The sequence below is a fragment of the Triturus cristatus genome, chromosome 12 (assembly GCF_964204655.1).
Source record: "Triturus cristatus chromosome 12, aTriCri1.1, whole genome shotgun sequence".
Lineage (NCBI taxonomy): Eukaryota > Metazoa > Chordata > Amphibia > Caudata > Salamandridae > Triturus > Triturus cristatus.
Window position 1 is genome coordinate 584,566,872 of NC_140595.1, and position 25,573 is coordinate 584,592,444.

General features: G+C 48.5%; 2 protein-coding genes across 2 annotated transcripts in view; both read right to left on the reverse strand.

Moving 5' to 3' along the window:
• Positions 1 to 25,573, reverse strand: part of LOC146776319 (polycystin-1-like protein 3) — a 729,731-nt gene that overhangs the window by 367,068 nt on the left and 337,090 nt on the right. The gene's annotated exons all lie outside the window — the stretch shown is intronic.
• LOC146776320 (uncharacterized) overlaps positions 3,496 to 25,573 on the reverse strand; it is a 34,112-nt gene continuing 12,034 nt past the window's right edge. The window contains exons 2-3 of the mRNA XM_085638990.1: positions 7,259 to 8,124; positions 3,496 to 3,633 (exon numbers count right to left, since the gene is read on the reverse strand). Coding sequence (XP_085495116.1) covers positions 3,496 to 3,633; positions 7,259 to 8,124 — 1,004 coding nt within the window. The remainder of the gene's footprint in view (positions 3,634 to 7,258; positions 8,125 to 25,573) is intronic.

Sequence of the window (25,573 nt, forward strand, 5' to 3'; positions counted from 1 at the left end):
TGTCACCTTTTTCCTTCTTTTATTTGTCCTTTGCTTCTCTATTTCCAGTATTTGTCGTTGTTTTGTTGTTATTTCCCTTTAATTCTGTCTTTTTGCCCTTTTTTTTTCTTGCCTGACCTTTCAAAATGGCCGCCATGTATTCCTGGCTGCCTATTGGTCCTTTTTGCCTGACCTCAAAATGGCCGCCGTACTCTCGCGTTGTTTTGGGCTTGTTTTGCACTTGCCTGGCCTTTCAAAATGGCCGCCGTGTATTCCTGGCTCCTTATTGGTCCTCTCGCCTGACTTCAAAATGGCCGCCGTGATCTCGCGAGAGTTCGTTAAACTCAGGCGCGCGAGATCCTTATCTCCCCAGTTCACCGCTAGCCGGCCTCGCGTGATGCTCCTTCCCCGCTTTCCCTCTTACTTCGTTGTCACTACCGGGGTGGGCTCCCGCACCGACGTTTGTTCGTCCTTTTCTCCTCTTCTTGGTGCTCCGGACCTCCGGACCAGGGTGGGCTCCTGGCTCCGATCTTAGCGACACCGGGTGGGCTCCGACAGTCGCAGCGACGATCTTCTTCGAGATCCCTCCTTCGATCGCCAGATGTCGTGTCGCAGCGCCGCAAGGAATACACAGGACACGGTATGGCTCATGTGACCTTTATTATCTTTCCTCTTCGTGTGCCCACGTCTGCTCTGATCCCCTGCTTCCTGCTTTCTGCCCTTCCCCACACCCTGACCGGATGTGGTGTCCGGTGACCTCCCTGCCCTTTGCCCAGTTCAGGGTCCTAGTGTCCATTCCCAGGACACTACACAAACTACCAGCTAGAAGTAAACACTGGTTTCTGCCTAAAATTCTGAGTTCCCCCTTTGTAGCCTAGCACAAGCGGAAAAAAGCTTGCTCCTCGAAGAACATACATGCGGCATGTGAATAAAAGTGCCAAAATATAACATTTAAGTCAAGAAATTAATCAGTCAAAATACACAGGCCAACTTAATTTACAGAAGACACATTTAATGATTAAATAGACACCAAAACAATAAAAACTGGCTACGTAGGATATAGAGTTCCTGAGACTTCTGACAACATCAATTCCATGAGGCCCGCTTCCGTAGTATTTCAACATGGTGAAGGGGAGGCTTGACTAAGTGCCCCTCTCCTGACTTTCTTACTGTAACATAAGTCTTCCTTTTCTAGCCTCTTCATGGTCAAAAAGCAACAGACTTCTTCAGTTCCTCCTCATCCCTCCAAATGGAATAAGGTGCCTCGCCCGCTTACTTTTAAAACACCCACTGGGTCCAGCAAATCAGGACTTATCCACACTGACACAGTTTTAGGACTTTCCCTAGGGAAACTGTAGATAGATCACAAATGCTGGATTTAAATGCATATTGGGCCAGTAGGCCTGACTGGGTGCAAATCTGTGGCTTCTATATCCTGAGGAAATTCCCAGAAGCTGGTGTACTTTGAAACATAGAAGAAAAGCTGCAGTGCTCTCAGACTAGAAGGATTATATGAGCGCCTTCTCGTACACCCCAAAAAACATGCTGGATAATGGTACATTAAAGGCATATGTCTTACTTTTTGCTCTATTCATACTGTATTTGCTAGATCACAATTCTATTGCAATATAAAACCCACTAGGTTCGGCTGCGTTAGTCTCCACCCAATAGAAGTAACTGAGCACTCGCTACACCCACATACAAAGTTTTGGAAAAGTACTGAAAAATGGTGCAGCTTAAGTATATTTCTTTATCTAGTGTTTTGTTCTTACTATTAACAGGCAGGCTATAGTGGGATTTTTTAGCACCTCTGCTTTCAGCCGACGTGCTGCTTACCCTCATTGTATTGGCTCAGAGGCAGCAGTGAACCAACAAAGGCAGATCAGCCTTGTTTTTACTTAAATGTGAATTTGCCAGACCACAATAACTTTATGATCCATATGCAGGATAGGATGACAGCAAAGGATATCATTAGAATGCTATCAGGCTGCAGAATATCGCATGTCCAGGCTCTATAATAAATAGACTGCTGTTGAAGCTGTGTTACACGGTACTACAACATAACCATGAGTTCCAGCTCCCATTGCTTCTGACATGATTTTTCCTACCCTTTGACTGAAGTGCAACCCACACTTTGAAAAATGCTTGATTGAGAAACACAAATAAACCAAGCACAAAATGAGACTTTCCATGGTGGATGGTGAGCACATTTCACTAGAAATCTTGTGCAATGTGATGCATCATAAAATAGATTTTTGTTGGGAAATGTTTAGTCTTAGCATAACAAAACAAAAACATAACAAAGTTGTTGCAGAAGGCCAAAATAGAACCCGAAGACCTTTTGTTTAGATAAGAGCAATGCATGTGTGGCTTAAATACTAGGGTCTATTGTTGCATACATACTAGGCCTTATTATATTGACACATACACGAAAGAGGGAAAAATAGATAGGTCCTGATCCCATTCTCATTTCATTATCAAAGGCAGAGTACTGACTCTACCAAGCGGGAACTTGGTACTATCAGACAGTAATGTTTGCATTTACTATTTTCCCTTTCAAGTACAGGAAATCTGCTAACCTGTCACTTTACCATCCACACTTCATAGCATGGTTAAATAGGTGACTTCTCTACTGCAGTAGTCATTGTCCTCCCAGAACCCCAGTAATTTCTCCATCAGATATACTTATTGAAGTAGACTACTGCCTCCCAATGGCTCTATGGCCTGCTTTTAAATGTCCCGAACAATGCACAGTGATTTCTAGCTCTCTGTCATTCATGAATTTCTTTCAATTAAACCTATTTCCCCCTCCTGTTTTCTCGTGATGTGCCTTGGTTCCAGTAATTTCTCTTTTCACTCCCTCCCTTTCTGTTGCTCAGGCACCTAAGCCAGCTACCAGAAAACACTAACTCTGGTTAGATACCTGTGTCTTGAGAAAGACCCCTCCTTCCTCAAAGTCTTTCCTCAATCTTGTTGTCTTGTCTCATGTCCTTTCACCTGGTCCCTCTTTTCGATCTTTCCTCACCATGCATTTGTCCTGACTGCTTTGAGGTTAACTTATGGTGGTTCAAAGGGAAACATAAAGAAGCAGCCAAATATCCAAGTTAATATTTTGTGTACTTGAAAATACTACTAGGATCCTCCTGCTCTCTCTTTGGGTCCCTCTCTCTCTCTCTCTCTCTTGATCGTACAAAGTCTCTCTTGATGGTATGTTCTGAGAGCCATAGTATATGTTTTCAAAAAAGAGTGGCAAACCTTTGAATATAAAGGATATTTAGTCTCTGACTTTAAAGAGCATTAGCCAAAAACAATGCAAAATAGCACCACTAAAGAAAATTTGGATGTAAACCTCCAAAATTGTCTGAAATGTGGTGAGAATGGCTGGTTTTATAGCACACTAGGGTTGCTTTATTACTGGTAAAAACTTTGTATGATATAAATACCTTTTGCTTTTAACATGTAATAAAGGAGTGTAAATCCACATATAAGTGGGGCCTAAATTCTGAAGAGGAATTCTCATGATGCACACAGCCTGTCTCTATTTACCAATCTAGATCTTTTGTGTCTTTCTTCATTCACTATCTCACCTGTGCTATTATTTCTTTTTATTGTCTTTCTATATTCATTGGCAACATCCATCAAGACCAGTAGTGGCTGCCAGGAGGGAAAAGTGGTTGAGCAATATTAAGGAATATGCTACTTACCAGTATGCATCTGTTCTTGGCATGTAGAGCTGCAGATCTGTACACTTTTGCATAGATCGCCATCTGGTGTTGGGCCCGGATGTTTGCAGTTTGTTTTTCTTCTTGGACAGTCTTTGGAAGTCACGAGTTCGGTGACTCCTCCTTCGGTCCGTACTGCGCATGGGCTTCGGCTCCATCCTCAGATTGTTTTTCGCCAGCAGGGAAATGATGGAGCGTAGTGATAACAGTAAGAAACCCATGTGTGTTGTATCTAAATAAGATAGACTGGAACGGATACAGGTAGCCGGGGAGGCGGGTGGGCGTGTACAGATCTGCAGCTCTACATGCCAAGAACAGATGCATACTGGTAAGTAGCATATTCCGTTCGAGGCATATGAGCTGCAGATTGTACACTTTTGCATAGATTATATAGCAGTACCCAGCCCTAGCGGCGACCACCGGTATCCGTTGCAGCGGTTTGAAATAGTGTCTTTAGTACAGCCTGGCCCACACTAGCTTGTTGCTTGGAATGCACGTCTACACAGTAATGTTTTGTGAAGGTGTGCGGAGTTGACCATGTGGCTACCTTGCAGATGTCATCTAAGGGTATGTTCCCTAGAAAAGCCATAGAAGCCCCTATCTTTCTTGTAGAGTGGGCTTTAGGTGGAACAGATAATGTTCTTTTTGCTTTGTGATAGCAAATTTGTATGCACTTAACAATCCACCTAGCTATCCCTGATTTAGAGATGGGGTTACCTTTATGCGGTGGAGAGAAGGAGACAAACAATTGTTTGGTCTTCCTGAAAGGTTGCGTTCTTTGTATGTAGTACAACAAAGCCCTTTTAACATCAAGTGTATGTAGAGCCCTTTCCGCAACAGATTGAGGTTGCGAGAAAAAAAACGGTAATTCCACCGATTGATTAAGATGGAAGGGGGAAATGACCTTGGGCAGAAATTTTGGGTTTGTACGAAGTATGACCTTGCTGTGATGTATCGCTTGTATTTCACTAACCCTTCTAAGGGAAGTGATAGCAATGAGGAAAGCTGTTTTCCAGGTGAGGAACTGTAGCTCACATTTATGCATTGGTTCGATAGGCGAAACTCATTAGCCGTGTAAGAACTACGTTTAGATTCCATACAGGGGAAGGTGGTGCCCTGGGTGGAATTACTCGTTTTAGGCCTTCCATAAAGGCTTTAATAGCGGGCACTCTGAACTGTGATAAATGCTGTCTGTTTTGTAGGTAAGCAGCAATTGCTGCGAGGTGTAGACGTATGGATGAATATGCCAGGTTACACCTTTGAAGATGGAGCAGATAGCATATGATGTGTTGTATGGATGCATCTAAAGGGTTGATTGTATTGTTACGGCAGTAAACAACAAATCTCTTCCACTTTGCGGCATAGCATGCTCGAGTGGTAGGACGTCTGGCTTCCTTGATAATGTTCATGCAATCAGGGGGAAGGTTAAGGTATCCAAATTCTAAGATTTCCGGAGCCAGATCGCAAGGTTGAGCTGAGCTGGGTCCGGGTGCCTGATTTCTCCATGGTTCTGTGTTAGGAGGCATGGGGACAGGTGCAGTTTTTGATGTGGTACTACCGATAGCTGTAGCAGTGTGGTGTACCACGGCTGCCTGGCCCATGTTGGAGCTACCAGAATGAGTGTGAGGGAGTGCTGCTGTAGCTTCCTTACCACTAACGGAATTAGCGGGAGAGGTGGAAAGGCGTATGCAAATTTGCCTGACCAGTTCATCCATATCGCATTGCCTTTGGACAATGGGTGTGGGTATCTGGCGGCGAAGCTTGGGCATTTTTTGTTTTCGTGGGTGGCAAAGAGGTCTATCTGAGGATGCCCCCACTTGTGGAAGAATGGGCGAAGAACTTGTGGATGCAGTTCCCATTCGTGCATTTGCTGCGTTTGTCTGCTGAGCAGATCTGCCATGGTGTTTTGTATGCCTGGGACGTGCTGTGCCAGGAGAAAGATTTTTTGTGGAATTGCCCATCTCCATATGCTCTGTGCTAAGCGGGAGAGCTGGGGAGAGTGTGTCCCCCCCTGTTTTTGAATATAATACATCGCAGTCATATTGTCTGTGCGAATGAGGACTGCTTTGGCTGAAATTTGTTTCTGAAAGGATTTCAGGGCTAGAAATATCACCAATAACTCCAGATGGTTGATGTGGAGTACTTTTTGCTGTGGCGTCCATAGACCTTGCACTGTGAGGTGTAGAAGGTGCGCTCCCCAGCCGGAGAGCGATGCGTCCGTCGTTAGAATCACCTGAGGAACCGGGTCCAGGAACGGCCTCCCTTTGGAAAGGTTTGTGGTGTTCCACCACTGCAGAGAGTGATGGGTGCGGCCGTCCACCAACACCAGATCCGTCAGCTGTCCCTGGGCCTGGTTCCACTGCCGTGCTAGGCACTCTTGGAGTGGACGCATGTGGAGTCTTGCATGGGGCACTATGAAGATGCAAGATGCCATCATCCCTATTAGCTTCATAAACACTCGTGCTGGGAGAGAGTGTTGAAGAGTGAATGTTTGGCGCAAGGCTTGTATGCTTGCGATTCTGGCTGAATTGGGATAGGCTATAGCCTTGGAGGTGTCTAAAGTGGCCCCGAGATATTGCTTTGTGCGAGATGGTATGAGGTGGGACTTTTGATGGTTCACCGTGAAGCCTAGCCGGTGGAGCAGTTGGATGATGCTGTTTGTATGTTGCACACATTGGCTGTAGGACGCGGCTTTTATGAGCCAGTCGTCCAAGTAAGGGAAGACGTGAATGTGTTGACTTCTGAGGTGAGCTGCTACTACTGCTAGGCATTTGGTAAACACCCGTGGTGCGGTTGTGACCCCGAAGGGGAGAACCTTGAATTGGTAATGCTGACCGTCCACCACAAACCTGAGGTACTTCCTGTGAGAAGGGTGTATTGGAATATGAAAGTATGCGTCTTTCAAGTCCAGTGTAGTGAGAAAGTCTCCCTGACACAGGAGAGGGAGAACTTGTTGGAGGGTGACCATATAGAAATGGTCCGAATGTATGTATGCATTTAGAGGCCGGAGGTCTAGAATGGGCCGTAGGGTCTCGTCTCTCTTTGGGATTAGAAAATACAGAGAGTAGACCCCTAGATTTTGCTGATTGAGGGGGACCTGCTCTATAGCTTGTTTTTGGAGGAGGGAGATCACCTCCTGTTTGAGCAGTATGGTGTGTTCTTGTGACATTGTACGGTGCCTGGGTGGAATATTGGGTGGGGTAGATGTTAGTTCGAGACAGTAGCCTGACTGAACAATTTGTGTCACCCATTTGTCTGATGTTATGGTCTCCCAGGTCTGAAGAAAATGTTGTAGCCTGCCCCCGACTGGAGTGGAATGGTCTGGGGGAAGCGGGGGAAAATCATTGGGCAGGTGGTGTGGCAGAACGGGTGTTGTTGGTTTTGCCCCTGCCTTTATTATTGTTTCCCCTATAACCACCTCTCTGATAGCCCTTTGAGAAGGTATTCTGAGGAGGGGACTTGTAGGAAGTAGAGGCGTTATCGGCAGAGTAACCTCTGCCTGTTCCCCGAAAGGAGGAACGACAAAATGAACGTCTAGGGGTATGGGATTGTAATGCCCCCATAGACTTTGCCGTATCCGTGTCCTTTTTCATTTTCTCCAATGCTTCGTCCACCTTTGGACCAAATAGGTGTTGTTGGTCAAAGGGGTGATTTAATATAGATGCCTGGACTTCTGGCTTAAACCCTGAGATTCTGAGCCAGGCATGACGACGAAGCAAAACACTGGTGTTTATCACTCTCGAAGCTGTGTCTGCTGCGTCGAGGGCACATTTAATTGAGGTATTGGTGATGAGCTTTCCCTCCTGTATTAGCTCCTGAGCCCTGTGTTTATGTTTGTCTGGGAGGTGTTGCATGATAGCCTCCAGTTCATCGTAATGTGCTCTATCATAACGTGCAAGCAGAGCTTGTGTGTTGGCAATGCGCCACATATTTGCGGCCTGCGAGGCAGTGCGTTTACCAGACGCATCTAAGAGCTTTGACTCCTTATCTGGTGGGGGAGCGTCTCCTGAGGATTGAGAGTTAGACCGCTTCCTAGCTGTGGATACCACCAAAGAGTCCAAGGGAGCAGGTCCTTTAATATATGCAGGATCTGTGGGGGCTGCTTTATATTTTTTCTCTATCCTGGGGTTTAGTACCCTAGCTCTGACTGGGTCCTTGAACACCTCTGCAGCATGTTTGGTTACCCCTTTTAGCATGGGCAATATTGCTGAGGCCTTATCTTGTATATCAAAAGTGTCCACCAGGAAATCATCCTCAACTGGCTCGCTATGTAATTCTACCCCATGGTAGTGTGCCGCCCGCTGTATTAAGTGGTGGAACCCCAGGGAGTCCTCTGGAGGAGACGGCCTGGATGGATAAATATCATCCTGAGGCACATCTGGTACATCGGGGTTGTGGTAATCCTCCCATGGGTCTGGTGTCCCTGGAGGTGTGGGGTCTATTGGGGCGTCTGCCGGGTCATAATCTGGGTCTCCATAATCAGGGTCTGGAGATGGGGTCGGAGAGCGGTGAGGCAAAGGTGGTGGAGATATGGGAGGTGGAGGAGGTGGAGAAAGTGGAGGAGGTGGAGGAGGTGGTGGAGAGGGTACTCTGAAGGGGGATGTGGCAGAGTGCTTCCGTTTTGGCGGTGGAGGAGGATCTGGCTTGTGTAAATGTCTTTTTTTGGAAGACAAAGTTAAATGACCAGTCTTTGGATCCTTTGTTAAAGTTTTTTGATAAGGATCAGGCGTAAATAGTTCTTGTGGCACCGAATCATCTGTCGGTGCCGATGTTTTCGGAGCCGAGGGCTTCGATGGTTTCTCCATGCCATGCTTTTTCGGGGTCTCCGATTTCTTCGGTGCCGAGGCGGTCTTCGGCGCCGGAGCGTCGGTGCCGAGGGACTTATGCTTATGCTTTATCGGCACCGAGAGTGCAGGTTTCGGGCCCGATGACTTCGGAGCCAAACTGGGCGTGGTTTTCTTCGGTGCCGAACGGTGTTTTTCGGCACCAGGGGTAGGCTGGCTCGAGCCCGAGCCGCCGGGAGACTTATGATGCTTCGACACCGGGCCCGAAGGTGGGGTGATAGAAGCTGTATGTTTGGTTTTCCCTAGGCCCGGAGGCGAAGGTGTAACCTGAGTCTCTTTCGGTGTGGGTAGGGGAGTTGGAGGGGTAAGGTACTCACGACCCTCTGCGCCGGTGTTATCTCCTCCAGGTCAGAGTAGTCGGCCTCGGAAGCGCTGACGAGTTCTTCCTCCTGCTCTGTGTGCTGCTGCCCCGAAGCTCCGGTGTCGTCTCCGAAGATGTCGGGTGGAGCCGAAGTCGATGAGTGCGCCATGGTGCGTCGAGCTCTTCGATCCCGGATGGTCTTTTTCGATCGAAAAGACTTGCAGGCGGGGCAGTCTCGAGCCTCGTGTTCTGGAGAGAGGCAGAGGTTACACACCTGATGGAGGTCGGTGTGGGGAAATTTAGACCCACATTTTGGGCACTTTTTGAAGGGAGTCCTTTCCATCGGCCGAGACCGGAGTCGAGGGAGGCCCGTAGGCCGGTGCCGATGTCTGGGATCGAAAAGTGCCGCCGAGAGAGATGAAGAAGATGATTTCTCTTAAGAATCTCGATGGACGAGGGTTTTCCGTCGAAGGTCGAACTGGAAAGGTTCGAAGCCGGAGCACGAAGTATCACATCCGAGCCAGATGGCGGAAAAAAACAATCTGAGGATGGAGCCGAAGCCCATGCGCAGTACGGACCGAAGGAGGAGTCACCGAAATCGTGACTTCCAAAGACTGTCCAAGAAGAAAAACAAACTGCAAACATCCGGGCCCAACACCAGATGGCGATCTATGCAAAAGTGTACAATCTGCAGCTCATATGCCTCGAACATACATTTATATTTAAACTTACCTGCTGCCTTGCCGCCTCGGTGCTCGCAGCACTTCGCCTGAGCACAGGCTCCCAGACTCCCTTGCGCCTTACGCTCCAAGAGGGACTGGGAGCCTGTGCCAGCTTCACTCCATGCACTTGTCTAGAGACATCTAAATACGCATGATGGTTTGGCTGTCCTAAGACAGCCAGCCAAACAGTCATGCACTCTTGAAGTGCCCACCACTGCAAGTGCCCTCCATGCTTGCCTTGGACCCGCCTAAAGACTCGGCTCGGGTCCTGTCACGAAAATTAAAATGATAATAAAACTGCTTTATTATTATTTTATTTTGCATGATTTTATGCTGCTGTGGCAGTGAGGCGACGCTCCTCCGCCATAACAGAGGAGCTGCCACTGATCAAGACAGAACATGGAATTGCTTTTCATCATCATCATCAGCATTTGTAGAGCGCCTGGTTACACCAACGGTGGGTTCCCCGCAAAGAATCTCAGATATGACACGAGATAGGTAGGTGAGCCCTAGCTGTCAAGTTTCAAGGTCTAATCTGGTTTATAGTACTGTCAGTTCTGATCTCTCGTGGTCCGCTCCTCCTCATCTCCATCTTTGGGATGGCTGATTGCTTGCGCTCCCTTTTTTTTTATTTGACCTGAAGCCAGTTGCATATTTTTCAGTTGCCCAAAGAATGGCCCGCTGGAGTGAAGAATATTTAATGGAGACTACCGCTCCCACATTGTGAAATCCTTCTCCAAAGTTAGGTTCATAAATTTGCCTTTTCTGATATATTCCTTCTCCTGTTGCCAGACAAATAAATACCCATTATTGGGCAATTTAGAGGTAGCCCCGCCTTCAGGCTTAATAGGCCACCTGACGTCATATTTTTTCCGAGTGGAAATACTGTTCCGATGTGATGTGCTAAATGTTTATTTATAGTTTCTTTTTCTGTCTTGAGCGATGATGCTTTGTCACAGAATGTGTTTTCAATCCATAAAATGTTTACTATAAAAATGATTTTTTTTAAAGCGTGCACTCCTAGCCAATCGACACCCCTGTTTGAATTGGTTGCCTACGCCTTCTCCACGAACCAAATCTTGAATGTCCAGCCGTCTGATTTTCCCCGAGGCTGTACATGCTAACTTGAGTCGTTACCGTGCAGCATTTCGTAGATAGCCTTTTCTATGCTCTTTATGCCTATCAATATAACCTCCAGCTTTCTTAAACCACATATAAAAGCCTTTTCTGAATCGCCTTACAGGGAGGAGCCTGGCTCCTCAGAGGTATCTTACCAGAAAAGAGTTTTAAATATTGTTTTACAAAAATATGGTTGCCAGAATTTCGGCTACCAACATTTTGTGAAGGAAAATATACATAGTTAAGTATACTTTCATAATACTTAACTCCACAAATACGTACGTTCTGGAAGGTACATGTGGGCTTACCTATATTAAATCTATATTGCCCTAGGTCTACTTATCAGTATGTTGGCAGTCTGATACTCTGGCTATGATATTTTTGCATTAATATCATCCCAATCCATCTTTATGTTGCACACCACCCACCTCCGTTTACTTTAGACCCAGTCAGTATGATATTTTTGCATCACAATATTTTTGTGCTTGGTATTCTGACATACAATTAAATCCAGCCTGTATTCTTGTCACTCTTGGAATGTCTCATCCAAATTGTTGTGCAACTGTCACTTGGTTAGTTAGGTACAGTTAATATCCAGGGATGTGCTAGATGGACGCAGAGCTATATTTGCTAAGCGAATTGACACTGGTATTTTCTGCCTAGGCTGTGCCAAACTATGCCGGAATAATTCATTTGCTTTGGCGCCTTGAAGATGGCGAGCCCCATGTACAGAGCAGAGCATCATGGGATATTTATCAGGCCTCCCGGAGATGCTGTCATGTTTTAAAGTCAGTGCATAGTCCAGGGTGAAATGAGAACCAAAGAATGTTTAGGGCTGCTGGCAGGAAAGCAATGGACAGGCATACAAATATAAAACGAACTAAAGTCTGCAAGTACTTGATCTACAGAATTACATGCAAAGAAAAACATCACAAGCATGGAAATAAAATCCATGTGTTTGCGTTCTTAGCAAAGGCTGTTAGTTCCCTTATAATTTGTAATGTCTTTATTTGTACTTTTAGGACCTTTTATTCAAAATTAACATCAACCGTAGATTCTGTGAAAATCACTTTAATCTCCCCATTTGTCATTGCCTTTGTGGTTGTAGTGTGCAATAAGAAGCATTTGCAATGCAATAGGTATCGCATTTGCGAGAGATTAATCTATTAGCATTGTAAATGACAATGTCTTTTAAGTGTTTTAAATAACAAAACATAGAGGCATTGTCAGTTACAATGCCAATAGCGCAAACTCGTGTAAATGCGAGACCTATTGCACTGCAAATGCTTGTCATTGACTGCAACATTTTCATTTGTTACAAATAAATAAGGGCAGGCCACCCCCTGTTTTCACATTGCTTCATTGTGAGCTGCTTCCAGTAGAGAGATGTGAATTGCCACATTAATCGCCTAAAATGCCTTTAATCGCGACAACTTTAGGATCAATAAACGTGTGTCGATTCTTACAAACCCAACACTCCTGGCATCAGGAGTAATAAAAGGCTGTGAGTTGTACAGCGCTTAGTTAACAAGTAACATTTAAAAAAATGTTTGTTTTGACATAGAGGCCACTCTGTCTCGGCTGTGTTACGGTTAGTTAGCTCAGTTAGTTGCAGTTGGGGCTAAGAACACCAAACTCACGGGTTCGATCCCTGTAAGGCTCGAAGTTGAATAAATATTCACTCTTTAACTTCGTAGCTCATTGAAATAGAAACGTCATGAATACAGTAGCTATTTAAAATAACACATATTGGGTTGCTTATTCTGGTAAATATTCGGTTCGGGTGGCTGATGTTTGTACCAGGAGCACAGTGGGTGTTGCTACTGCCATATAGTGGACACTGCAGGCTAACAGGACCCCTCTTGCTGTGACACCAGCCTCTTCCATGTTTTCATGAGTGTCTCCAAGTGCATTTCTGGAAGCGCTGTTTGAATCTGCACAGCACAGCTATAGACACTTTCTCTCAGAGAGCGGCAGCTTGTCGGTGAGGTGTCCAGAGGGCACCAGAGGTGTAGGAAAGAGCGCATGGGTTCATGTGGGTCAACAAGGGATAGCTAAAACGAAGGCCCATCTCCGCAACAAAGTATAGTTTCCTGGGATGGACGCCATGGTCGACGAACATGCCACTCATGTAACATCACTGGCAGTGACATCACACCTCATCCGGTCATCACAGAAGAACTGTGCCTCCCCCCGTGGTCGCAAATCAGCATTGACTTTGGATTGTTTCCTGATAGGCGTGATACCCTCGTCCTCATAGACTCTCACTCAAAATTATTCTATCGTAGAGGTTGTGTCGTTCACTGCCTTCCCAGAGGTCAAGGCCACCTTGGACAGGATCTTTGCAATAATGGGACTCCCAGAAGAGCTAAGATCGGACAACAGACCGCGCTTCCAAGGAAGGGACTTTCAAGAGTATCTGGCGTGCCATGCCATCCGGCATCGCAAGTTCACGCCACAGTGGCCCCAAGCCACCGGGGAGGTGGAACGCTTCATGAAGACACTGAACAGCGCACTGAGGATCCGTGTAGAGAAAGGTGAAGAAGCCGAAGAGTGTCTGCAGCGGTTTCTAAATGTGTATAGGCAGACACCACACTGCACAACATTGTGTGTCTCCTCGCATTGTTTCAATGAGCCCCTCAAGACAGCATACCTGCTGATCCCTCGTGGTGTCCTAAAGAGCTGGAGCAGGAGGCCACCCAAGCCCGAAGAGCGGCAACGAACTTGAAAGCCAGCCAAGTGCGGAGAGCACGGGTGACTAATATCAGTGTGGGAGATTGCGTGATTGTCAAGGATCGACACCACGGATGTAAATACCGCACTCCCTTTAAACCGGACATGTGGGAAGTCACTGATGTACAAGGGACTATGGTGTCCGCTCGGCGAGGTTCCTGCACGATCGCAAGGAACACCCCGTGGTTCAAAAGAGTCAACGGACCCCTGCAAATGGAAAGTAATGATACAGCCGAGACCTGTTAGATGAAGAAGGCATGTCACCACCAACTACCACGAGGGGGAACGATAGCCCCCACCAGGCAGAACGAAGCATGAGGCCAGCTGTGCCAGAAGAGCAAGGGAGTATGACCCAAACACATTTGTTCTCTCTAGATGGCACTGCCGGGGCAGGGACCAATTCCAACTCCCAGAGCCAGACGTATGGTCTCCGGCCAAATCCTGCCTCCAGTCAAAGACTCTGAGATTTTGTATGTTGCATGCTGGAAGCTGGATCCCTGAGCACTCCTGATGAGTGATCTAAAGTAAAGGAGGGATGTAGTGACGGAGCCACCCGGCCCGCACTAAACATTGTATCGGTGTGCATGCACCCCGGAGGGCGGGCTCGCCCAAAGGGTTAAATAAACGGGTGCATCACCGCTCGTGGTCTTCGCCCACACTGAGACACTGTGTGAATGCGCATTTCATCAGCCCTGCTGCGGCGTACCTTATTTGTAGAGTGCGGCGTGACCAGGCCCGCACTGCAAGATTCCACAATTGCCTCCTGTAAGGGACAGGTGGGAGGACCTAAGGAGGCACCGAGAAGGGGCATATTTCCGCCTACTCAGATGACATTGCACAGGACTTCAACAAGCCCAATCCCCTTTAAACAAAGCCCAAAACAAATATCCTACCAAATATCCTACCAAAAAAGAAGCCCAACTGACGTGGACGTGAAAAGTGCAAAAAAGCTAAATAAATACAATCAACAAGTGAATGGCACAGCATGAGAGGCAGCACTAACACAACTGTGGGATTAAGAGGAGGTGGGAGGGAGGAATGCTATATTATATGTAAGAAGCTATGGTGCTGAAGCTTAACACAGGCAAACATAAACAGACCAGTAAACCAAGACATAAATAGTCCCTCAAAGAACACATTAGGACCCACAGCGGAAAGAGACAGTACTTAGTCCTTGCTGTCTGGGAGGAACAGAAGGAAAAAAGGAGGGACAAAGAGGCAGGACTGATCACTAGCAAGCAATGATTTTTAAAGGACACTAAAACAAACAAATCAAATTCAGGGGGATGGCTTTAAGCCCACAAGAGAAGTTATAACAAGTCTTGAGTGCTCGTCCTAAAAATGGGGTAAAAAAGGCCTGGCCATCGGGCTGCACATGGGCTCAGAAACATGAGCAGGATGCTTTGACTGAGGCTGATGTATTGGACGGCAGACCCAGCCCAGCTAGCCCGGGCCACGCAAGCTGATGGGGGTGGGCTGAAGCCCTTTCAGCCCAATGGACGCCGCATGCCTGATTAAGTAGTCTTTGAAGAGATGCATCTTTAGTGCCTTTCTGCATGTAGAAGCGACAGAGTAAACCTGATACACAGTGGCATGTTGTTGAATATCCTTGGTACATAACATGAAGGGGTGTGTTTTTCTTGCATTTCTTGATTTGCAATCTGGTGTAGTTGTGACAAAGCTGTGGCTTCTTGCGTTACGCTGGCCTTCAGTAAAGTTTTCTATTACTTCTGCGTTCCTTTAATTTCTGTTTGGAGATGAGAAAGTGCCAGCATAAACTGTTGAAACAGGAGTATGCATGGAGTGTATCCGACCAGAACATTTTTGGTGCGGTGATAACGTGGCCCCCGTGGGTGGTCGGAGGTGTGCGTGCAGATCTTGTGTTAAAGTCTGTTAGCGCAGAAGCATTTGTTAAAGGGAGGACATTGTTTAATAGGCAGCCGATCATTTGCCTTTCTTCGCCGTGAAACTGACTTGTATGTCTTGTTCTGCTGAATGAAAGGGTAGGGGTGCTGTACATCTGAGGAGGATTCAACTGGCTGTGGTCCGTAACCAAGTCAAGGAAGGCGCCATCATGTACTGCTCTGAGGCCCCTTAATTGGTAATGCTAAATGAAGGAGTTGCATGATATTGGGATGCTGAACTTTGAAGGAGGGTGTACTAATGTAAATTCATATTGGCTATACATGATTAGTTTGTCAGTGCCCTTGAACTTCAGCTGAAGGGACATTCTGGTTAAGATCCAAACCCTAGACGGAAGTGAACATGTATTTCCCCGCTATGGTTAGCTACGGGTCCAGAATTTCCACCACCCCCATGCTCAGCCCTTGGCCACACAAATGGCTCAGATTACTTCATCAATGACATCACTGACTTAACAAGCACACTTGCTCTACACAGAATCAGATGGAAGGTTGCTGCAGTTCTACTGCTGAATAAGCCATGCTCTGACAGACATTAAAGGCAGAGGCAAGGCTGCAGTATTACTGTCCACTTGTTGATGAGGAGAAAGGAAGCTGCAGTTTACTGGCAGGTCCTCCACATCCTCCTCACAGGCATTCAAAGCAGTAGGATGGTTGAAGTACCATTATCTACATGCAGATGTTGACACTCCAATGTGTGGCCAGTAAATGCTGGTGTAATTACACTTCCCGTGAGGCACCCGTTCCTACACACTAAATGTGTAAGGCTGCAATACCATGGACATCTGGATGCCCCTACAGATGTTTATATGTGTGGCTGCTGTAGTTCTGCAATTCATAGATCCCTTCATAGACCCGCAGTGCAGTTGTTGGCCTGCAGTACCAGTCAACATGAAAGATGTAAGCGGAAATGATTGAGGTGGCTGCAGTTACACTGATAAGTAATATCTGCATCTTTTAGAAGTCATATCCTCTAGTACAGGATGCTCTATTCCTCTCTTCGCACACATTTGTATGGAAAAGGGCATTTTTGGAGCTTCTGTGGCACCATAGGTGATGACGTAGCCAAAGTCGTTGAAGTTGTGTGCAAGTTGAACAGTGCACTTGGAGCTTTTAGTAGTTTTACATTAAGGATTCTAACCATAATGTCCCTTTTAGTGAGGTTAAGTGATTTCCTTTACCTAATTTGGTTACTTACCAATCTTAGAAGACTACTTTTAATCTTGTGTTATTTTTGGGTGAGTTATGATTAAGACTCCTTGTTTTCTGTTTTTAATGATTTTTACAGATAAATACAGACAGAAACAGTTAATTTTCCTGTCTGTATTTATTTTTAAATATGGATAAAAATGGAATTTGGATTCTTTTTTTAGAGCTTCTAAATGCTGTCAGTTGTGACTGCAGGTCAATAGCTGTACGGATTGATAGGTAAGGGGTTAAAAAAAGAATTACAGTTTTGTAAGAGGCTTAAACAGCAGTAGATATGCACAATCCTGATACTAAAATGTTCATGATTTCATATAAGTGCATTGATTTATCATCTGTGGGTGTTCCTATCATTGGATCCTATCTTGCGTTCAAGCTTGCATACACATTTATCGGTTACATAAATGTGGAAATATACTAGTTTCAACTTCATTTATTTACAAAACCCAAAATAAATATGGATAAAAACAGATAACAGTAGCAAAAAATAAATATGGATAAATACAGACGGAAATGTCAAGAAAATAAATACCATAAAACCGGGAGCCCTAGTTATGATTTATTTACTTCATAGCCCCTCGGCAGAGCTCTGGTTCCCCTAATCTCAGCCCTCTAGCCAGAGTTCATTGAGCCTAGCATTTGGCTGTGCCCACAGGCTTTAGATGAAGAGTATAAACCCAGAGACCACAGGGCATGACATTTGGACAAACTATACAGGTTCTGGGCAAAGGGCACAGGGTGTATCCTACAGTCACGTCTTGCACCCTCTCCGCTTGACCCCATGGCATTCTATCCCCTAGTGGGCAGTCTTCAGCTGTGCCCTCCACACTTTATGTAATAGGCATGGCCTACATCATACCAAGAAATGTGTGGCGGACCAAGCTTTACATCAGTTCATATCTGTGCTAAAAATTATCCATTCAGCAGTTTTTACTATGTGTGAGACCACAAATTCCCGCAGTAGCATAAAAAAAGTCATAATTGAGGAGGAGCCTAGCGCGCAACCAAGATGGCCGCGTAGGTGCGAGGCTCCCGAGGACCTCCGCAACCTCCTACGTTTATCCTGTCTTCATCCTGAATCGGTTGAGGGGACTGTGTCGGTGAGCCTGAGCCGAGGTGGTACCCGTTTTCCGTTTTCGAATTGGACCCCGGGTGCCGGAGTGAGCACCGACTGAAGTTTGCGGCCTACTTCTCTCCTGACCCCAGATTCAAGTTTGGGGGCGACCCAGTGGCGAAGTGAACAACAACGGCGGGCTGGGCCTGGCGAGCCGCGTACCCCACACTTTCACTTTCGCTTTTGAGTCCCCTTGCCATTATCGCAAGTGGGATCACAGCGCTTCTTTGTGTTGGGGTGGCCTCGCTGGGAGACCCTGCCTGCGGTGGCCCGCTCTGCCGTCCTGGGGTGGCCCCTGAGGCTCTCGGCCTTGATTGCCTGCTCTCCACTGCGTGGCTGGTGCGGGTGCGAGACACACGACGATGGCCACGAAGCAGGATGGGGATCGGTTGAAGGCCAAGTCGACCCGGCGTGGCACCGCACATCAGGCCAACGTCATGGACCGCTACACCCTCCCGAAGGGATCTCCCGGCGGATCACACAAGTCCTCCGAGTGCCCCCCGGATGCCCCGGATTTGCCTACGGATCTGACTTTGCAAGACGTCATGGGCGCCATTGCTGAGATGAAGACCTCGGTGGGCCAGCAATTCGACACTTTGGCACACAAACTCGACGCGGTCCTCATTGATGTCAACCTTGTGAGAGCTGATCTCTCCAAGACGAATGACCGGGTCGACTCCTTGGCCCACACTGCGTCGGGCCTCACGACTGAGGTAGCGGCCCTTCAAACGGAGGTGCACCGGCTCCGTCAGGCAAGTGCGCTCATGGATCGGCGCCTGGAGGACTCCGAGAGCCGGGTCCGGAGGAATAATATCCGTATCATCGGAGTACCCGAGGGACGGGAGGAGTCGGCGGCGGATCTCTTTGTGGAGGACCTGATCTCTACCCATCTCCAGCCTCGAGGACTGAGTAAATTCTTTGCTGTGGAGAGGGCCCATAGAGTTCCCGGAGGCAGACCGAAGGTCGGAGCCCCTCCGCGGCCTCTTATTGCCCGTATTTTCAACTTTCGGGACAGGGATGCGATTTTGCAAGCTTCCAGACTGCAAGGGCCGATTAAGCTGGAGAACATGGAAGTGAACTTTTATCCTGATTTCACGCAGGCGGTCCAGAAGCAGAGACTGAGTTTCCTGGGCGTCAAGCGGCGGCTTCGAGGCATGAACTTAAAATACGCCATGCTCTTCCCGGCCAGGCTGCGGGTGGAGGCGGACGGTCGCACTCACTTTTTTGATCGTCCTGAAACGGCCGGGGACTGGCTGGACACTTTGTCTGGGGGTCATGGTCGGGATGGGGAGGGGGGACGGGAGGAGAGTGCCCACCGGACCGGGTCTGAGGTACTGACACGGGGGCTCACTCCGGATGATGCCACTTTCGGCCAAGCTTAGGGTCTTTTGTCTGTTGTGTCTTGTCTCCCCTCCATTGGAGGAGGTGCTGGGTCTCGAGGGGGTTCTCCTTCCTCCTCTAGGGGGTCTTAGTAGTTTAAATCACATAGGTGCGACAGGCACACTGCAAGTTGGGGGGGCTGTTTGGGCTCATGCAGGGGTGCAGGGAGGGGGGAGTTTTGTTGGGGCTGTTGGGTTGGGGTTGGGTATTGTTTATTTGTACCACAAGGCAGAAGTATTGTTGTGCTATTTCTAAAGTGCTCTCTGGGGGGCGATTGATCGACTTCGGCTATGATGGGGGGTAGGTGACTGAGTCTTTTGTCCTGGAATGTTAATGGACTGGGGGATAGGATAAAACGGGGGGTGGTCCTGCAGTTCCTAAAACGAATTTCACCAGATATAGTCTTTCTGCAGGAAACACACCTCATTGGAAACTCCTTTCGTGCCATGAACAGACGGGGCTATCGCCTTATGGCCCACTCGGGCTTCACGTCTGGTTCGAGGGGTGTGGGCATTATGGCTAAGACCTCGCTCCCGTTGGAAGTTGATGAGGTGCTCCATGATGACAGGGGACGATACACGGTTCTGGTGGGTAGATTGGAGGGTAGAGTGATTGTTTTCGTTTCTGTTTATGTCCCGCCAGGGTTGCAAACGACTACTTTTGCGGATCTGGGGCGCCTCCCCCTTGGCCTTCCGGAGGGGATTCTAGTGGTTGGGGGGATTTTAACGCTGTGGTTTCCGGGACTGAGGATCGTCACCCTCCTAGGGATCTCCCCCGTGCCCAAGCGTGGTTGTCCGGCCTCTTGGATACCTTGGGGCTGGTGGATTGTTGGCGGTTGAAACATCCTTCGCAGATACAGTACACCTTTCATTCCGGGGCTCATGGCAGTCTTTCGAGACTTGATTATGTCCTGATGCCAGCGGTACAGGCGGGGCGGGTCGGGGAGGTACGACATTTGGCGCGGGGTATTTCAGACCACTCCCCGCTCCTGTTGCACTTCGACATTGTCCCGAGGGGGGAGGGGAGGGTGGCCCCGATTAATCCCTGGTACCTGCGTGACCCCACAATTCGCGCAGATTTGGTTAAATCTCTTAAGCGATATTTTGAAGACAATGTGTGGTCTGTGTCGTCCGCGGTTTCTCTGTGGGAGGCGTTTAAGATGGTACTCCGGGGGGAGGCCCTGTCCCTTATTTCCCATTCCCGGAGGCGCGAGCGGGAGGAGGTGACCCGTATTGAAACTGAGATAACCGAGTTGGAGGGTGATTTGGAGTGTGGGGTGACAGACGACAAATTGCATGCTCTCCGACTCAAGCAGGCGGACTACAAGGCCCTCGTCACGGAGGCAGCCAGGGGCCTCAGTAGAGAGCAACAGGGGAGACTGTATGATGTGGGTGATAAGGCTGGTAAACTGATTGCGTGGCTGGATAAAAAGGAGAGAGCGAGTCGAGTTGTCCCGTCGATTGAGAAATTGGATGGTGTGTGTGTCACTGAACCAGGAGAAATTGTTGATTGCTTTGCAGAATATTTCCGTGGGGTGTATTCCCCGGTATCTTCCCGCTCGGAAGAGGATTCCCATGCCCTGCTTAAAGACATTGCGCTGCCTTCCCTTTCGGAGGAGGATAAAGTGTTGTTGGACGCGACCCCAACATCTGAGGAGATTGCCCTCGCCATACGTTCGGTCGCCTCCGGCAAGGCCATGGGTCCTAATGGCCTTCCCATCGAATTGTACAAACTACGACCGGATACGCTGGCGCCGCATCTCCGTGCTATGTTCCTCGCGGCCCGCTCGGCGGGTTCCCTCCCGCTGGACCAGCGTCTGGCCACTATCGTGGTTATTCATAAGGAGGGGAGGCCGCGGGATCGGGTCACGTCTTACAGGCCCATTTCGCTGTTGAATGCGGAACCCAAAATTCTCGCCAAGGTGCTGGCTAATCGGCTGGTTGGCGTGGTGTGCGATCTGATTCACCAGGACCAGTCCGGCTTTATCCCTCATCGCAACACCGCGCTCAACCTGCGGCGTTTGCATGGGGTGCTCGCGCGGGTCCTGTTCATACGAGAGCCGGCCATTTTGGCGTCCCTGGACGCCACTATGGCGTTCGACACGCTTGAGTGGCCATATATTTGGGCGACGCTGGCTAAGTTTGATTTTGGCCCGGGATTTATTGGTTGGGTGAAACTGTTATACTCCGGACCGCTGGCGCAGGTGGCGGTGAACGGTAGAGTGTCGGCTCCGTTTGAGCTGGGCAGGGGCACGCGGCAGGGCTGCCCGCTATCGCCGCTCCTCTTCGCGCTTGCCTTGGAGTCCCTGGCGGAGTGGCTGCGGTGGCACCCTTCTATCCGTGGTCTCCGATGGACCCCCGAGTATGAGGATCGCGTATCCCTTTACGCTGATGATATTCTCTTATACCTTGCTTCCCCGCGTAAATCGCTGATTGTACTTGTGGATGTTTTGCATTCATTTGGCCGCAACTCCGGCTTAGTCATCAACTGGGCTAAATCCTGTGTGTATGTCCTTTCCGGGGAGGCTCCTATCCTTCCGCGGGGTTGTCCTATCCAGATCGCTCCGCAGGGATTTAAGTACCTGGGTATCTTCATTACCCTGGACGCTGAGGCCCGATATAAACAGAACTTGCTCCCCCCCTCCAGCGCCTGAAGGAGGACGTGGCGCGTTGGAGGCGCTTGCCGCTCTCACCGCTCGGCCGTGCGGCATTGTTTAAGATGATGTCGCTGCCACGTTTCCTATACGCTTTACAGAACACGATGGACGTTGTCCCGGCGCGCTACTTTCGCGAGGTGGAGAGTCTGCAGCGACGCTTGTTCTGGGAGGGTAGGCCGCGTATCGCCCTTGCGAAGCTGACGCTCCCGTGGTACGACGGGGGGGTCGCCCTCCCAGACATCAAACGATATTACTGGGCCTCCCAGCTGGCTGCTATAAACCACGGCCTTTGTGGCTCCGCTCTTAACCCGGCCTTTGAAATGGATAAACTATTACTGCCGGGTGGCGACTATAATCGGGCGCTTTATTCTAGATCGCTCGACGCACGTCTGACGGGCCCTACGCGGGTCGCGGTACGGGTGTGGCACGCGGCAAACTCGGCGATGGGGTGGAAGGATCGGTTGACCCGGGCGACGCCGCTGTATGCATCTGAGCGGCTGGGCTCTCTGTGGACCTCGAAGGGCTTTGAGAAGTGGGACATGATAGGCATCAGCAAGGTGGGCGATCTCTGGACGAGGGGGGATTCAAAACGTTCGATGTGCTGCAGACTGAATTCCAGTTGCAGGACAGGGAGTACTTTCGATATATTCAGGTCCGTCACGCGCTGTGCTCCGTATTCCTGGATGTTGCCTCCATCCCGGAGTATTCCCCTCTGGAAGATAGAGTGCTAGATGGGCATGTACCGGACGGCACGATTTCATTGATTTACAAAAAGCTCATCAACGATCGCTCGGGACTGCTGACTAGCCTTCGTGAGGTGTGGGTGGGCGATGGATTGGAGCTGGATGATGAGGATTGGGTGTCTGCGGTGGCCTCCCCGAAAGAGGTGGCCATACCGGCTCGCCTTCGCTTCGTCCAGCTCAAGATACTCCATAGGGTCTATGTTACGGGGCCGGGTCTGATGCGTATGGGATATGCCGTGGATGGGTTGTGTAAGCGTGGGTGTGGTTCTTTAGGGACCTTCCTCCATATTTTGTGGGAATGCCCGGAGGTGGCGCGATTCTGGCGTGATGTGCACGCGGTGTTGCAGGCGGTCACGCATGTGACGCTGCTTCCCGAGGCGAGGAGATGTCTGCTAAATGTGTGGGAGCCGACTGACTACTCAGTGCCGCAGACGTGGTGGGTGACTCTGGGATATATGGTGGCCAAGCGTGACATTGCGCAATTGTGGGGTTCCCAGAGGTTGCCAACGGTCTCGGCGTAGAAGGACAACATGGATTGGTGTATGTTTCGGGAAAAGGTAGTGTATGTTGCGAGAGGTAAGCCTGGGAAATGGGTGAAAGTGTGGGGCCCCTGGAACACCTACCGTGGCGGAATTTGTACCCCGCCGCTGACGCCTGATCTGGCACTGGCCCCGTCTCCTTAGTCTGCTTGTCGCCTTGGTTCCGGGCTTTGAGTCCACTTTGTCTCCTATCCCCCCCCGCTATTCCTGTGGATCGGTAGGGTCCTCCCCAGGGGAGCTCATACTGTTGCTTTGACTTTTGGTTGCCTTGTGGATTTGTTTGTCGTTTCTTATATAAAAATGGAACCGCCATGTGGGGGGTCCGGACGGTGTGGCCGCCAACGCTTCTTTCAACTCTTGTGACCTCTCTCACGCTGCAGCGACTGTTTACTGACTGTATTCTATGCTCATACTGTTTGCTAGCGGCCGGCCCGAAGGTTGTAGGCCCATCTTTGTATATCTTTTGAATTCTGTAATAAAGGTTTCAAAAAAAAAAAAAAAAAAAAAAAAAAAAAAAGTCATAATTTCCAATTACAATACCAACTTAAAATTTATGCAGTGAACTCCATACTTTCCTGATCTATAACAAACATTTGTGCTGGTTTATGGAATAAACCTTGGCAAATCCAGTAGGTCTAGCCTTTCTGCTTTGCCAATGCAGACCTGTTGGCTTTGCCAAAATTTTTAGGTCTTGCCTGACCCAGCGCTTGCGCTTGTCTGGCGAGACTTTAAGTAAGAGCTTCAAAAATTGCTACCGCCGGCTACAGCTTGCAGTGCATGTGCGCAGGCACGCGCTTATGAGCAGAGGCGCCATATGGCATTCCTCATGCTCATTAAGCGCATTGCTCGCCACGCGCTTGATCACGATCGCTTTTCGCGGCCGCCGACGGCCGCGCACCCACCACTCCCTTTATACTCTCCCTTGTTTTTTTTAACTTCAAGGCAAGCACGTCCTCCCCTACGTTAACTGTTGCAATAAAATATGGGTGCCACCTTCAGTCAGTCTAACGTTTTAGACGATAACATCAACGCCTGGCTTTTAGTGTCCTTTGCTTTGTTTCAGTCGCTGCCTCGGAATGCAACGTACTGTGGACTGAAAAAACAGTGTTCGTGGCACGGTGCTTTTTCACAGAGTCACAGCTGCATCTACTGCAACTCCTGTTAGAGCAACCCTACTCCCCGAGCGAAAATATACTCCTTAACAACAACTCAGCACAAACTCCCCAACGGTCATGCGATCTGAACTCACGGACACCGAGGGGCTTCAGGTCCCTGCTGCGCCTTCCACGGATGAGCTCCCGTCCATGCTCTTCAGTGCGGAGTGCGGTCCTTATGTGTACCGACCCCCTCACTCGGCTCTGTTTCTTTTTGGGGGGTGGGAGGTCTCACGGTTTCCTTCCGGCAAGCTTTCCAGCTTGAGTGAAAAAGGGGCGGCATTGGTTTAAGGCAGAACGGAAATCACCCATTCTGTCTACTTCCCAAAGAGCCTTAAACAGGGAAGGCTTCGTCTGGGGTCGGCGAACACTTCGAAGGGATGCCTGCGGAGGCCAGAGTTACGCTTGACTTTAACCGTAACCTTTCAATAGATAATAACACAAGGCCAGCTCTTCATTCCAACCGGTGCGGCAAAGACAGCAGGTGCTCCCCTGTAAGAACTTTAGTAAAGCAGCTCCTCTTTGCGTGTAGTCCCGTTCTTAGGTAAAATCAAGTGACAAAGCCTACGGAGATGCACAGCATAAGAACTTTAGTAAAGAAGCTCCTCTTTGCATGTAGTCCCGTTCTTAGGTAAAATCAACTGACAAAGCCTACGGAGATGCACAGCATAAGAACTTTAGCAAAGCAGCTCCTCTTTGCATGTAGTCCCGTTCTTAGGTAAAATCAACTGACAAAGCCTACGGAGATGCACAGCATAAGAACTTTAATAAAGCAGCTCCTCTTTGCATGTAGTCCCGTTCTTAGGTAAAATCAACTGACAAAGCCTACGGAGATGCACAGCATAAGAACTTTAGTAAAGCAGCTCCTCTTTGCATGTAGTCCCGTTCTTAGGTAAAATCAACTGACAAAGCCTATGGAGATGCACAGCATAAGAACTTTAGTAAAGCAGCTCCTCTTTGCATGTAGTCCCGTTCTTAGGTAAAATCAACTGACAAAGCCTACGGAGATGCACAGCATAAGAACTTTAATAAAGCAGCTCCTCTTTGCATGTAGTCCCGTTCTTAGGTAAAATCAACTGACAAAGCCTACGGAGATGCACAGCATAAGAACTTTAGTAAAGCAGCTCCTCTTTGCATGTAGTCCCGTTCTTAGGTAAAATCAACTGACAAAGCCTACGGAGATGCACAGCATAAGAACTTTAGTGAAGCAGCTCCTCTTTGCATGTAGTCCCGTTCTTAGGTAAAATCAACTGACAAAGCCTACGGAGATGCACAGCATGAGGGTTTTCATATGAAATATAGTCTAAGAGATTTATAAGAAAATAGATATTCAGAACTATTTTTGGGCATTTTTTCCTATTTTTCAAACTTATACGACTTCCTTTTACGAATGTTCATAAATTTTACATAGGGCGTGACTTGCCTCGTTTTATTCAGCT